General features: G+C 36.5%; 1 protein-coding gene across 3 annotated transcripts in view; it reads left to right on the plus strand.

Annotated features, from left to right (window-relative positions):
- The first annotated feature begins 323 nt into the window (after nt 1-323).
- The window catches only part of MTMR2 (myotubularin related protein 2), a 116,483-nt gene continuing 100,654 nt past the window's right edge, over nt 324-16,152 (plus strand). Inside the window, exons 1-2 of one of the 3 annotated variants that reach the window (XM_060018077.1) lie at nt 324-542; nt 8,988-9,058. Coding sequence is in view for 1 of the 3 variants with exons in the window: in XM_060018076.1 (XP_059874059.1) it covers nt 463-542 (80 nt within the window). In the remaining 2 variants the exon portion in view is untranslated. Of the gene's footprint in view, nt 543-1,698; nt 1,776-8,987; nt 9,059-16,152 lie in introns of all 3 variants that reach the window. The other 2 variants (XM_060018078.1, XM_060018076.1) reach the window with 2 other exon arrangements.

The following is a 16,152-nucleotide window of genomic DNA, read 5'->3' on the forward strand; positions in this document are numbered from 1 at the left end:
CAATCTTCCCCGTCCTTAAGGTCCTTGTCTCTTTCTTCTCTTGAGACGCTCGTTCGTAACATTCCCTGTTTCCTCTCTCTTATTTTTAAAATGTCCCCTCCTTCCGCAGCCCTGGTCCCTCCTGCCTCACGGAATCCCCTCCCCTCCGGTGCTGCCCCCTCACTTTCCCATCGACTAGCGGAGGCACGGCGGACACAGCTGGCGCGGCGCGTGGGGCGCTGGGGGTCACAGCGTGCGTGGCGCGTGGGGGGCGGGCGTCTGAGGGCGCCGCGGAGTCCTCCGGCTCCCCGGCAGCCCCCGCGCGCGGTGCAAGCTGGGGGAACATGGCCGCTTCCGGTCTCCCTCCTGGGCCGGCGCGGGCCTGACTGCGGCCCCTGCCAGTCGCACTCCGCCCTCCGTTTCTCCAGCCCGGCAGTCGCGGAGGTCGCTGCAGGCTTTCTCTCCCGCTGCCTCCGCCGCGCCATGGAGAAGAGCTCGAGTTGCGAGAGTCTTGGCTCCCAGCCGGCAGTAGCACGGCCGCCCAGCGTGGATTCCCTGTCCAGGTAACCGGGACGCCCAGGGCCTTGCCCAGCGTCCGAGGGGGATGAAGAGGGGCCGGGGCCTCGCTGGATGGTGCCCCAGCTCGCCGCCTCTGGTTCCAGAAGACTGCGCCGGAATTCCTTCCCTAGGACTGGGAACGTCTTCTTTCTCCCTCTCTGGGGGTTAGAGGCTGGGAAAGAGGAGGTTAAAACTCACTGCTTCTCTTTCGGCTCCTCTACCTTTTGTATTCCGAGGTCGTTTTATCCGCGGTTGGGGAAGCCCCGGTTCATTACATTCTCTAATCTTTCATTACTTCTTAATTCATTTTTTGTATAGCCCTTCCCCCATTTCCTCCCTGCCTTTCTCTCTTGACCACTCTTTCCAGAATCATCCTCCAGTGTTTTCTCCATTCGTCTTTAAGTCTTTGCTTTTTGGTTTCTTGCCGACTCTTTCGTCTCTTTCCCTTCGCTTCACTTATTTCTTTTACTATTTTCCTTACATTCTGATCTCCACCCCCGCCCCCCCCCCCCCCCCCTTTGCTTTAAAATGTAAGTAAAAATACCCACCACTGTGCTTCTCTGGTCTGAATCTTGCAGCTGAAAGTCATTATTCCCGAGTAACTAATGAGTGGTAGTTTTCTTCCTTCTTGGGCTACCGGTTCTCCAGGTTATTTCTCTTGTACCAGATGGGATTTTGAGGAGGACTTTACTATGCAGCTTTGCAGAGAGCTGTTGTGAATGTTAACTACACGTGTTTCAGACGCAGTTTTTTCCTTTGGTTTTAAAATAATGATTTAAAATTTTATTAAGAAATAATTGGAAGACCTGTATTTGTTATATGGCCACAATGAAATCAGGTTCTTTTCCATTGAAAAATAGTCTAGTTGTTATTAGAGAGTTATTAGATACTAAACCGCTGTGAAAACACTATTTTCATTTTTTCCTGTGAATAAATTGAAGTTGCTCTGTGTCTTCTAATTCACTTTGGATTCTGCTAGATATGGGTGATACTGCCATTGTTTTTCCTGTGGCTGTTCGGGACCTCATTGGGAAATCATTAGCTGATCCCACCGTTCTAAATTAGATTCTCCTAAATGCGTTCATAGCAACCTGCCCACACTGTTTTCAGAGTCCTTAACAAGCACAGTGTAATTGTTGGTTTAATTGTCTTCTCTACTAGGCTGTAAGCTACTTGAGGACAAGGATCGTATTCATCTTCATATCACCAGCATTAAACAGAGACCCTGCCTGTCAGAGGTGCTTAATAAATGTTTTTTTTTTAATTTGTATATTGAGTTATCCAGGAGAGAAGAATTTTTCTTTGTGTTTGATTATGTACAGTGTACATTTGTTTTAAGTATTTTTTAAGTTTATGTTTATTACTTGGAAATTTAGAAAGCTGGGGATTTACACTCAGCTGTAAAATCATTCAGAAAACAGGCTGGAAAATTACAATTTTATGGGAGAATTACGAATGACAACTATGGCTCAGGATAGAATGTAAAGAACAAAAATGAGGCAACTAGTAATCTCATCCAAGGGAGAGGATTTGGAACCACAGGAGGTAGCATAGTGTTGTTAGAAAGAAAATACTGGAAGTCAGGAGGCTCAGGCTCTTTTAAAGTCCTAGGCTCAGCTAGTGATTTGGCCTGTATCATTTAACCTTTCCAGTCTGCAGTTTTTTCATCTTTTGAAATAAGGGGGTTGATCTAGAAAACCTGTAAGGTCCTTTGGAGCTCTAAAATTCTTTATCTTAATGATAATACTTGATGATAATAACCTTTGTTATGAATTTTTGCAATTACACTAAATAAATGTCTGTTAGTATTACAAACTAATGTACCTACCTGTGCCACTTAAGCACAATTATTTTCTAAAAAAAAAAAAGTCCAGCAACTTTAAAGTTTATATATATACATTTTTAACTTCTTAATGAAACATTATGTTACATATGAATTTGAGAAAATTAAGAACTCCTTGAATTTTGACTAGAGTATGTTAGCTTCATCCCCTCCAGACAAAAATATAAGTATGACTCTACTTCCACAGGAAAATGCCAGCTTTTATTCCTCTTCTCTAGAAGGTGGAAAAATAACATTTGATTGTCTACTGTATACAGTCCACCCTGCTAAATTCTTTCATATCTTTTATTTCATGAATCATTACACCTGTTTGTGGTATTCTCTTTAATCAACATTATAGAAAAGCTGCATTGTAGACACTTGTTAGAAAGCCTAATTTTAAACTTAATTTAGGGTAACAGTCACAGATGATTCTAGTACATGGGGGATGGGGGTGGACAACTGTGGTTATAAAAGCAATGTTAAGTGGCTACCCAGATTAAGTTTATTACTTTTGTTAGCCTATAATAAAGCAAAATATTGGTGTTTGAACTGTATTATCTCAGCCTTTTGCAGAAATCTCACCCTTAAATTGTAGTTATGCTTTTGTTTTATACAATTAGGAAATTTTCATTTTCAAATTTTCAATTAGGAAATTGCCTTGTGAAATTGTTTTGATATCTCCTGTAGAATAGTAGTTAATAATACTGTTCAGTGTGTTACAGATTGTCTTTTACACATTTGATTAACAAATTTCTGCTGAGTTTAGTTCCAAGGAAAATTGTTTATGCAAAAAATTATATTTCCTATTTGTTTGAAAATGGAAACTATTAATGCATCTTCAATTTGGCAAAAGACTTAAGTCAGATTTATAACTGAAGTTGGTAATATACTCATCTTTAATTTCTTCAAGTACTTCTGTTAGATGAATTCATTTTAAATATTATGTTTAAATGTGTTAATTTGTAAAATGTTTTACACTGTTCTGGGAAGTAGGAAGAATATAAATCTGAGAAATAGTACTGTAACCTATGTGGTTGCCCATTGTTTTTTGGAAAATGACACACTCCATTTAAGTTGGGTGACTAGCTCTTGTGGGATCTGTAGTTCACACTAAGCATATATTGAATCTTGATATTTATATATCTACTGCCTATGTATGTATCTATAAATCTGTAGTCAGCTCAGAATTGCCGTTGCTCTAGCTTTGCCTTCTAGGTCATCATAGGCCTGATATCTTTGGTCACAGAAGAACAGTTTCATTCTTAATATGATATTCACATAGCAGTTTCCTAATCAGCTGTATATGATTAGGAATTACATCATCTTGCATCCTTACAAAAAGTAATTTTCTTTGGTGAGTCCTGCTTGGTATTGTCTACTTCAGTGAGCTGTTCAGCAGCTCTTGTATATCCTGCTATTGTCCATTCATCACACATGTTCTGCCCCACAGAGAGAGAGAGTTGTGAAAAAATTCACTTCAGCACACTGTTTATCTGGCTGTATTCCATAATTTTCTTCTTGTTGGTTTTGCTCTGATTGTTGTGTAGGATATTGATAAAACAACACTGTAGGCTGGATATGGTAGCTAGGGTAGGCCTGAGCCTTAGAATTGTAGAAGTTATACAGCAGAATTTGATACTATATTGGTACTATTCTGCCTTCTTAGTCTGGTTTTCCATTTTGTACACTGTTATAAAATGTACTGCTTAAGTGAGTTTCTTTGATTACTTTTTACAGTGCATAATCACATGCTAATATATCTGGTGCTGAATATGTGCCCAGTGAATGATTGAATAAAGAAATGTTGACTGAATGTTCACCCCACTTGTCTTATTTGCTGTTTCTATTCAAAGAATTAAAAAGGGTTTTCTTATGTGGATTTGGCCTGTAAAGTCACAACTTCAGGTTCAAGCTGGGAAGTTACCCTTGCATGAAGCCTCTTGACACCCTGAGCTATTTTATTGGCTGCATTATCTTTTCTGTGCCCACTCCTGCATGTCTTCACAACATTGTTTCCTTAGCCTACCGGATTTTCCATCTGTCTTGATTACTTTGGTCTCTTTCTCTCTAATTTATTTTTTCAGTCATTTTATTTAATGTATATTTCTTTCATCCTATATATATATATATCCTCATTTTCTAATTACTCTGGGTACCACTTGTTTGTCTCAGATGATTTTGGGTTATCAGTTGATTTCTAGTCTGTATAGTCGTTAGTATTTATGAGCATTCTGTATTTACGTTTAACTTAGATTAAAAAAAATCAGAGGGGAGGTGCACATAATGTAATCAAAAAAGTAGCTCCAACTAATTAGATTTTTGAATTGCATGTCTTCCTTAAAATTATCATCATTTGAAAACAGTAGATCCTGGATTTCTGTTTCTATGAGTTTTGATGGTACTTACAGCCTGAAGAGGTAGGAGAGTTTTTAAGATTTCTAAAATACATTTTGTCATAAGGTCTCATTTCTAGTTTCAGCCCCAAGGTTACTTAGAGGTGATGTAAGTAGGAAATATCCTTTTAGGTTGTTTTTTCAGTAGTGGTGATGGATTTGTATCCAATCACACATTCTTACCAATACTCCTTTTGACTCTTGGCATGTCTTCTGAGGCAGCTGGCCTGATTGGTGGTAGAAACTATAGCTACAGAACAAAGTGAAGCTAATAGGTTGAATCTCCAACCTTGGCCTTGTTATTAACACCTTGCATCAGACATTGAACATTTTGGTAGCCTAAAAATTACTTATTTTGGGTTTCATTATAACAGGACCCTAAAAGAACCTTAAAGTTCTGTTAGATAAGATCCAATATTCTTGTGAACTAATCAGTAATTGTATATATCTTTCTGGAAGAACATTTAAATTACTTACCAATCAAAAGTATACAAGTTAATACTAAGGCTGAGACTGGGTCCTGTGTATGTTTTATTCTTTCTTCCTTATGCTATCATCAATAGTCTTCTATTAATATAGGTCAGTAGTTCCAGGACAGTAGCATCAGCATCCCTTGGGAATTTGTTAAAATACAGATTTCCTGGGCCTACCTCAAGTCTAACTGAATCAAAAGCTTTGGGGGTGGAGACCGCAGTTTGTATTTTAGTAAGACCTCCAGGTGATCCTGATGCATGCTGAACTTTGAGAACCATTGTCTTGGGTCTTTTCCTGATTGTTGCCTAGTAACTCCATCAATATTAGTTGAAATGGACTAGATTAAGGTCTGTGTTAGAACTACTATAAGCCTGTTACTTAGCACTTTTGTAAAAATACTGACTGAAGTAGTGAGAGGTAAAAGTCATCTCTTGTGGATTTATTGTATCTCGCTTTTTGGAAATTTCCTGAGCTTTTTTCTTTCGTAGCTACAAGAAAGAACACCAAATCAAGAATATATGTTTTAGGGTTTTCTTAAAAATAGATCCTTGGTGAGATGCATTAGTGGTAACATACATATTAAAAAAGTATTATAAAGAATTCCAGGAGGCCATCACCTGAACCAATAAAGGATTATGTCCAAGGGAAGGAAATAACCCAGATACAGATGTTCAGTAAGCAGTGAGTTTATTTTGGAAAGCTGCCAGTTAATGCTATTGTATTCAAATTCATCAGGGACAAAGGTTGCATGTGATTCAGGACTTGACCATTCTCTAGATTAGTATAGAATATTTTCTCTTTTTAAAGGAAGTTAGTTTTGAATAGGTAAAGCACTTGCCATCTCTGGGCCTACTCTATAATTTAGTTAAATCAGTGGGTAGGATTAAAACTATTGAGAGGTGATATGGATAGGGAGTGATCTTATAAGCCTGCATTCCACAGGAAGTCAGGTTAAAAGCGGAACTATGTAAAATGAAAAGATTGATACAAGGTTCTTAAAATTAAAGGGACTAGAGAAGATGCCCTCTTAATGAAAATAATAACCTCAATTCCCTTTCTTGTAGCTTTATTACACAGAACTGATTGTGCTTATCCCTCTTAATGTGTTTCTCTATACGTACCAATGTTGTCATCACTATAGACCACTAATGAGCAAGCTTCACAATTCTTCTCCTGGCCAAGTACATAGTACCCATGCAGTAATTGCTGATGAACTTTCCTTCTTTCAAAGACTCTTTACTGGATGTGATTAACTCTTGACCTCTTTAAGTACTTCTTAGTCTAGATTAAATAAGGGCAAATGCTATGTTTTCAATATAATAAAAATTAACTTTTAAAATGTTTCAACCTATACACTTCAAAAAACCTAAATACACTTACTTGGAAAACTCTTTATTATTTTTTTAAAGTTAGGATTTAGGTTTAGAGTATAACAGAAAATCAAACTAACAGTGGCTTAAAACAGATAATTTTGTGTTTTTTTTTCCCCCCACGGTAAAAGCCCGGAGATAGTTAATACAGATCTGATATAGTGGATATAAAGTATCAAGGACACAGACTCTTTCTGACTTAGTGTATGTTACATTCCAGTGTTAGCTCAAAAACTGAAATTGCTATTGCAATGCTTTACCCATTGGATCTTCATTAGTTGAAAGGAAGGAGGAAGGGAAGAAGAGAGGCATGTTCCTCTATGTAAAGAATACTTTTTTTGAAGTCACATACCGCCTTTAAGCTTACATCCAGTTGGCCAGATCATGGTCCCATGGCCATACCTAGCCACAACGGAGGCTAGGATATGTAGTCTCTTCTGGGAGGCTTTATTCTGAGCTGGACATTGGAGGTCTATCTCTAAGGAATAGGAGAGAATGGGTATTGGAGATAGTCAGCAGCTTCTTCCACGTATACAAATAAATCATCTTAAAGCAAGGAAAATATTTTTCAGTTTGAGTGTACAACACTTAATTTATGCCAAAGGCGTTCTTAGATTTGCCTGCAATGACCATAGTAGAAAATGCTTGGAAAGAGATGATATATCATAGCAGACCGAAATAGAGAACTGTATCTTGGAATGCTCTAAACTCTTGAGTTTATAAGCTTTTTACTTTTTTTTGTTTGTATTATCTTGGGCCAGATTTTTATAATCTTAATCTAGGACCATAAAGGGGATAGACTTATTAATTGCCAGGTGATTAAGAGAAAGGCAACTAGAAATCAGATGAGAAATGATCAGCTGTTATTTCATTTGAAGAGCTCAAGGAGTTGCCTGGTAAAGTAGTGGTGGTATGAGGATGCTGGCCTACACTGATTACTCCTCTGCAGTTTGGCGTTCATTTCCAAGCCATGTATCCATGTGTTGTATCTCCCCCTAGAATATTGCATCAGGTCATACTTAGGTATTTTCTCTCATTTCAGTTCAAAATCTTTGGTCTTCATAAGAGAAATAAAGCAGGCCATTTTGGGTTATGTTAATTTATGAATGCTTTTGCCAGTATCTTATGTTTATTTTTACATCTTCAACCTAAAGGTTTGATTGAAAATTCAGGGAACTCAGTGTTTTATGCATTTTTGTGTCATCTAACTTAAATATTAATATTTTAAGCATGTAATGTCAAACAGAGGAGTTTAATCATTTGGGGATAAGTAGAGGAGGGTAGAAGAGTCTCTTCTGGGTTGATACAGCATTATTCATTGTGCTCATAGGGTTTAATAGGCATGGGTTACAAATGTATCCATCTTCTTAACAGAATTGCCATTACTGAAAACAGCAAGTGAATAGTTGTTCACCTAGGCCTTTGTTAGGAGGTTGTATATTAGCAAAAGGTGTAATAACTTTGGCTGATGATGGGCTAGTGATTATGAGCCTTAATTTTCTTGAGTTGAGCCGGGAAATGCAGCACATGTCAAAAATAAAATTTTAATATGATATGAATGTCCTCTGTTACTAGTATTGGATAATACTCTTCCATTTTAACCAAAGGCAGTACCTAAAAATATGAACATCTGAGATAAGCCTTGCTTTTCAAGTGGTAGAAAGTTGTTGTAGTAAACAATTAATAGTATTAATATCAACAGTCCCAATAATAATAATATAAATAATAGCACTTAACATTTATTGAGTGCTTACTATATGCTAGGCATAGTGGTAAATCCCTTATATGCATTTTCTCATATAATCCTCATAACTGTATAAAATAAACAGTATTACTGTTTCCATTTTACAGATGAGAAAACTGAAGATTAGGGAGAGCAGTTTGACATTTGAACCCAAGTCATTTTTAACGTCAGAGTCTCTGTGCCGTAATGAGCTCATCATACCTGACGATCTGGTGCCCCAGCTCCAGGGCAAAACTTGGTAGTTAAGGGCAGTCCCAGGGCAGGTCAGTTGGGTTGTTTTGATGAGGAAATGAGTTTCCTTGACCAGCTGTACGGCTGAGCAGGAGAAGGATAAGGTACACAATACATTAGTGAATTCAGAATGTCCATCTTTGGAGAGAATTTTCTCTAGCTTTGAATGTTTTTTCTTCTGACAGAAAACAGGATTTTTTTTTTCTTTGCCTGATGATTAAGAGGATAGTATCATTTTCATTCAGAAGAATAGTTTTACATTTTGAACATCAGATAAATAAAAAAGCAAGTAAACATGATGCCTCTTCCCAACCCTCCCTCCCCTGTAGGCTTCACAGAATACTTTAGAATACTTTACAGTAGGGTTCCTTAAATATCTGAATTCCCCTAAGTTCCTTTGTGTTTGTTTACAGTTAATGTGTTAAGAGCCATTGACATTTGAAGATCATCAGAAGTGAAGATAAAACATCTCAAAAATTATAATGTAAGTGAATGGGAAAATGGAAATAAAAAATGGACAGAAGGGAATATTGCCAACAATATTTCTGCAATTCATATATTACCCCAAATGCAATTTATGCATATGACTAACCAGTAACTTCAAACTTTAGTCCCAATTCCAAGTCCTAGTTCTTAAAATTCTGTTCTCTTCTACCTAGGGAAAACAGCCACTAAGTTTTAGTCATCAGTAATTTTCCATTAGGATTCTTTTGGCTTCCATGTACTGTTTTTTGCTTTTTTCTCCTTAGTACTTTGCACTTTCACAGGGGGTTATGTTGTATTTAAAATTGTACGTGTGTAGAGACTGAGGTCTTCGCTTTCTAGCTGCTGATGTATGTTTTGCACAGTTTTAATTTTACTATCATTCTTTATGTTTCTTGGCAGAACTATGACCAGTAAGCTAGCTAGCCTCCTCCCTGCCTTCCCTTCTGTCTTTACCAGCTCCCTTCCTTCCTTTCTTACTCTCTGTAAGTATTTGTTTAACATAGATTATGTCCTGAACATTGAGCTAGATCCAGAATTCCTAAGACCTTGTTTCTGAAATAAGTTATGTCATCTTGTTATGTCATCTTTTTATACAGTTGGTACATTAGAGATCATGTAGTTAATTTCTCAAGTGTGGCTGAGGCCCGCCTGCACATCTCAGTCACTTGTGGTGCTTGGTGAACACTTAGCTTCCTGGGTTCCAGGCCAGACATTCTGAATCACTGGGAGTGGGCCTAGGAGTCTTTACTTAAAGTGAGAACCCCACCGATCCAGTTACTTTTTGGATTCTAGTACAGCTCTATAAGTTTGCAGTTGAGGGAACGACCTAGAGAAGTTTAATAACTTTACCCAAAGGCACCATAAGTGTTAGAAGGCCAGGAATGGTTGGTGGTGTTTTCTCCAAAGTCATGAAGATATTTAGTGCCAGAAGTGATCTGCTGACTCCTAGATTTCAAGTCACGTTGTGGGTTTTATTAGGCCAGACAGCGTATATATATAAAATCATAGGCAGTTCATCACTGTTCCTGAAAAAAGTAACTAAAAAAATAACTGAAGAACATCAACTGTTTGTTTCTTCATCTTTAGTCAGATATATGACTGGTTCTGATTTTGAAATCACTGGGGTTGGGGGAAACCCCTGGTAGTCCAGGAAGAGGAAAAAAACCTTTTATTCCCCCCATGGCACTATCCCTACTTGGTCTTTAAATTTTATGCTTCTGAAAAGGAAGGATCTGATTTCCTTTTTGAATGATGGGTAGCTAGCATAGTGCTTTGCAAATAGTAGGTGCTTGATAAATAGTATGAACAGGTTACTGTTAAAACTTTGTTTTTTTTCCTTTGTATTCTATAAGCTATTATTAGGAGTGGTTTTATTTGCATTGTACAGAAGCTGATACTTTGTATACCATGCCAGAGACCTTAAATAATTGAAGTCATTTATATTTATGATACTCCATTGTTGTAGTTGATATTCACAATATCTCTGAGGGACTAAATTATTCTAAAGTATTTTCTGAACTATATGTATTTGAATTAATTTTAGTGTTGTATGTGTTTTATATTGTATTGTGTATGGTATATTGATAGTTACTGAATTGTAACCTTACATTAGTAAATGTCGTTATCCAATTTTCTTTGAAATATTCTGTAATTCTCAAATTAACGACTGAGTTTAACTATAAAATGCTATTACTCAATTTTCCGGAAATTTTGGGACATGTTTTAACTGTAAGATTTTTAAAGACATTTTAAGATCACATATTCATTTCTAATAAGCTGTATTTTTGTAATTTAAAATTTTCTTCCCATGAAATATTTTTGTTTGCTCTTTTTGTAACCACAGACTTAAAATTGTAAATATGGTGGTTCTAAAAAGGAGCCTTATCACGCAGTATAATTCCTTCATTGTATTCCTTGATACTTTCTTAGGCCTGTGGTTTTTAGTTTGGATTCTACTTCTTAACTATGACCTTGGATGAGTCCCTTGATTTCTCTGAGCCTGATTCCCTTATCTGGAAAAAGGGTAAAATGATACTTGCTGTCCTATTTTTACAGAATCGCTGTGAGACCTAAATATGGTGACTTATGCTGATGACAATAATTTAAAAGAATAGTTAATGCCTGTGTAGTGTGTACCATGTAGTAGGCACTGTTTTAACTATTTTACATATATTCATTTAATTTTCATAACAGTCCCGTGAGGTATAAGAATTATCATTATCCCCACTTTACAGATGAGGAATCTGAGGCACAGAGAGGTTAAGTAACTTCCTTGAGGTCACAACAGGGTGGTAGAACCAGAATTTAGTACCAGGCAATCTAGCCCCAGAGTTGGTAATATGTATGGAAGATAAATGTGTATGAGAGCTCTTTGACATTTGTAAAAGGCTATACTAACGTTAAGTATTATTATTCTAAAAGTACTTTAAAAGAGAGATGTTTTCCTCATCCTTTTTATACAGATAGAGGAAAAAAAGGCAAAAACAAGCAAGAAAAAACAACCAGCTTAATCTGGTAAAAAGAGAATAGTATTCAAAATTAAGAAGGGATAAATCACAGAATGATGCCAATACATTAGATTTTTAATTTAACCATTCCAGGCTAGGAAGAGGAAGAGACGTTGAATGCTCTTATTTTCCTACAAAATGTTTTAGTGAGTGCAGGACAAAACAAAATAAAACACCTATTCACTTATATGACTGAAGTTTGTGCAGAAAAGTAATATCTCATTATGCTGATGGGGTCGTTACCAATTAATAGTAATAATTTGTTTTTCTCTGTCTTGGGAAAACAAAATGTCTGTCTAGATAGCCTAAAGAATGGATATGTGACTTCATGGTTTTAATAATGAATTCAGATTTGCATGATGGAATGAGAAAATTACATGCAAGGTCATTTATCAAAGCATGAATTCCCCGTGTGTTTTCTATTGTTTGTCCAGTTAAAAGTGTTTGTTGAGCAAGCATTTACAGAATAGGTCAACTCTCCTCTTTTTAGTGTTTCTGCCCTTATACTTCAATTTGGATGGAAGTGTTCATTTCTGAAAGGAAATGCAATTTCAATGTAGTGTGCTTTGAGCTCTATTCTTTCAACTTTCAGTTTAGTGCCACATTTTTCCCAGCTAAATTGCTAACTTTTCCTCTCTAGGCTACTTATGAATCCATGTGAGTTTTAATTTCAGCTCACATCAGAGTTTGGATCAGGATTTTTGAAGGGGTTCTGAGAAACTCTTTTAAGGAGTTGCTGAGGGTGTTGGGATTGGTGCTGAGACTGAAAGTCCCTCCTCCTGTCCAATTCTCACCCCATTCCCCGTGGACACACTCATTTTGGCTAGAATACTTTGGCTTTTACCTATTTATTTATATTTCCAGATAGGATCTTTGAAGAAATAATACTCTGCAGAAGAAAAACATGTATGTAAACCATTTCTATACAACCTGGTTTTTCACACTTTCTGTTGCATTACCAAGTAATATGCCCTAACTTTTAGTTAGGGAAATGTAGTTGATAGACCTGAAAATAAAATAATACAAATTAAACTGTATCCAAGGTCATGTGTACCTCAGAACCTAGGGATTTTCCAGACTAAGTGCCAACATGCACTGCACCAGCTGTCTCAGAGCTCAGATCTCCTTTGTTTCTCAGAAGAATACAAAATGTAGGCTCTCATCTGTCAATCAGATGCCATGATGGTAAGATCACTTATGTCATTTCTTTTATACTATAGATTGGTTAAGTTAAGAAATTCAGATTTCTGGTGTAGCATTTAAAAAAATAATTACTATAAGCTGTAATTAATTTGTTGGGGGAGTTGTTTTTCTATTTTGGAGATCCTGCAAATATTCTGACAATACGTCTTTTGTATCCTAAGTGCATTATACACACTGCAGGCCCTTTTTTTTTTTTAATAAAATTTCCCAAAGAATGACTAATAGAGCATGAACAGTGCTTATGCACTGTAGTCCATTGTGTAAGTATTGACAGCAAAATTTGCATTTCTAGAAAAGCTCGTTCACAGTCAGAACGTAGAATACATTCTTTAATGTTCTTGGGCAAACATGCTATGTATGTGTTCAGGACATTACTTACAGGAGAATACTTTTTTGAAAAGAACCTTTTCTTTCCATGGAATACTGAAGAAAAATTGAATTAGCAGTAGGAGTGAAGCAGTTTAAATAAGGCAAGTGATTTAAATCTTATTGTAATGATTATAGTCAGTAATGACTGGAAATAAAAGAAATTAAATCCTCGGGAGGCATTGTTTACTAGGATATATGGAAAGATAGGTGACTTGTTTCTAGGTTGTTTTGAATTAAGAGTGTAAAATGTTGGTATGTTTATCTGCATCCCTAATTTTCAGACACACTTTTTCACTTTTGCTAGAAATGTTTTTATGGGATTTTGAAATGTTACATCAGGAGAACTAAGAGGAGTATAACTATATTTTTGGCATCATTTAGTGCTTGAATTTTATTGTGAAATACCACCAGTGTTGGTGCGATTGACAATAAAGTAATGTTAATTCCATTAACAGTCCAGCAAACCAGCAGAGTCAACGAGGGTCAGTGCTTTGCTAACAGTTACATTGAAAAATACTGGTGATGGAATTGGTTTTGTGATTGAAGCTTTGGGCCAGTCTTCTGCTTGAATCTATCAGAAGTTACACAGGATGCATGTATGCATGTGTGTGAGGGTGTGTGTGTGTGTGTGTGTGTGTGTGTTGTGTATAATATGTACATTTTTATATGTATTAAAAAATTTTCCCCTTGATATTTGTGCTTAGTATTCAGTGATTCGTCCGTTAACTAAAACTTTTTTTTTACGTTTGAAAGTTTATACGTTTAGTTATCTTAGTCAAATGAAGACATTTTACAGTGTACATCTGAGTGAAAAGTACTTTTAGGGCCAAGGGCTCTGCTTCATTTTAATTTAATTAGTGGGTTCCTTTTTAAAAGGAGACCCTTATTTCTGATTTCATACTGTTTTCCTTTCTGACAAGGGTACTCTTGTATTTCCATGATGCTATTCATTGAACGCTTTCTACCAGTTAAGTATTTAGTACGAATTGCTTTCTACAGGTCATGTTTTTTATCCTTACTATGGTCTTAATAAGATATCATTACCTTATTTTATAAAGAAAGAAATTAGGTTAAGTAACTTGCTTGAATTATTTGCTAAGCGGGAAACCAAGTCCTTGTGACCCTGCAGCTCATATTTTCAGCTACTGAGCACTTCTGCATCTGTGCTCTATGCTTTGTGTTCTCTTCTGTGTTTCCATTGCGTCCTTTATATCCTTTCAGTCCCACATTTTACTATTATGAGATACTTAGATATCCAGCATCTTCCTTAGACCATAAGTCCCTTGAAGAAAATGAATCTGTTTTCAACACTGTCCCCAGTACATGATACATTGGTGATGTCAGTAAATGTCTATGAGAGGGGAGGGTATGAAATAGGAGACTTAGGAAGTTCCTGCCCCGCAAATGGAGGGGAAGAGTGTGAAGAGCCAGAGGGAAGAGGGCTAAGAGGCCTTTAGTGGAGGTAGAGATTCTTAGTCTCCATCCTTGAAGGAAGCTGAGGGATACTTTGAGGCATGGGAATATTTGGAATTGATAAGTGACCCCTGCTATCTGGAGACAGATTTTTCTGCCTTTGCAGCATTACCAGGGATGCTTGTAAGTTCACTAGTATTGAGGCAAGAAATACTTTTGTGGTAGGTACAAAAATTCATTTGTTTAGACATAATTGTCATAATTAGCAAGTTTTTAGCCTGATTAATTCTCAGGAATAAGTATAACTTTAAAAAAATCTAACTGAAACAAACAAAAAAATTGAAAAGTGGAGAGTACCTTATTTAATACTATATATTTTGAAAAGCATATAAAGAGTAATTTCTATCTTCCTACCAATGATTAGTTTGTATCACTCTGTTCGCCTAAATGCTACACTTTGACATAGTAGAACTTTTGAGACCGAAAGGGTGGAACCTTGCTCTTAGGAATAGTGTAGCAAGGGAAAAAGATATTCTGTTGCAATAACAACATACCAGTAAATGTGCGGGAAAGACTAAGAGTCAGATGATGGGATTTCTGTTTTGATCTTGTGGTGGAAAGAAAACTGCATCACTCTGGCTGAGATAGTGGCAGGACTATTGAAAAATAGTATGATAGTGCTGTCCTGTATTATGCCTCTCTTAGTCACTATAAAGCTAAGTTCAGTTCTTTCATAGGTATGTGTGTATGTTCATTTGGTTATTTTGCGGAGCCAGAAGTTAACATTTAAATAATATTGACTTGATTCCTTTAAATTAGGAATAAAGAGAATAATATAGTTTAGGGTAGAATAAGAAGTGGGTTAAAGAGGGGAGTTCTACTGGGAATGGTTTCCCATTTACAATGGCCATGGCTCTGCAAATTTGGATAAGCACATCTGAGAATGTAAATTGTTTGCATGTTCATATAATCTTTAACTGGTCTTCCAAAGGATTATACAACGGATCAGAATTTAGAATATCACGCAGTTTTATTCTGAGATATTTTGAGCCTCCTGAGAAAAGCAGTCTACATATGAATAAGTATAAAGAATAATTAGTATTAGTAACAAGAGTATTCCACAGTGCTGGTTATATTTTTATCAGTTTTGTAGCTTTTGAGAAAATATTCTCTCTATAACAACTTTATTAACTTCTAAAATGTGTGTTTTATTTATACTTTTTTTTTGACATAGCACACTTCTCTAAGTACAGACATTACTGCTCTTGAGGGCAGAAATTGTTTGGCCTACCCTTGAGGTATTATGATTGTTTTTGTTCCGAAGTACACTCACCTTTCCATTATTCTGAACCTTATTAATAACCTGCAGGTTATCCAGGGCCAGGGAATGTTGTATTTATTTATGGCTTAGGTATTTGAACCTTGTCAGTGTTTTTTTATACCTCCATTAAAGGATTTATAGGAACAGAATGATTATAATTTGATACTATTTCTTAATAACAATTCTGATAAAAGGTTTGGGCAGAAAAGTGCCCACACTAATTGAAAATGAATAAAATTTCACGATGTTCCTGCTGTGTGACGGCCTTTTCATAGGGAA

The sequence above is a fragment of the Delphinus delphis genome, chromosome 8, assembly GCF_949987515.2.
Source record: "Delphinus delphis chromosome 8, mDelDel1.2, whole genome shotgun sequence".
Classification (NCBI taxonomy): Eukaryota; Metazoa; Chordata; class Mammalia; order Artiodactyla; family Delphinidae; genus Delphinus; species Delphinus delphis.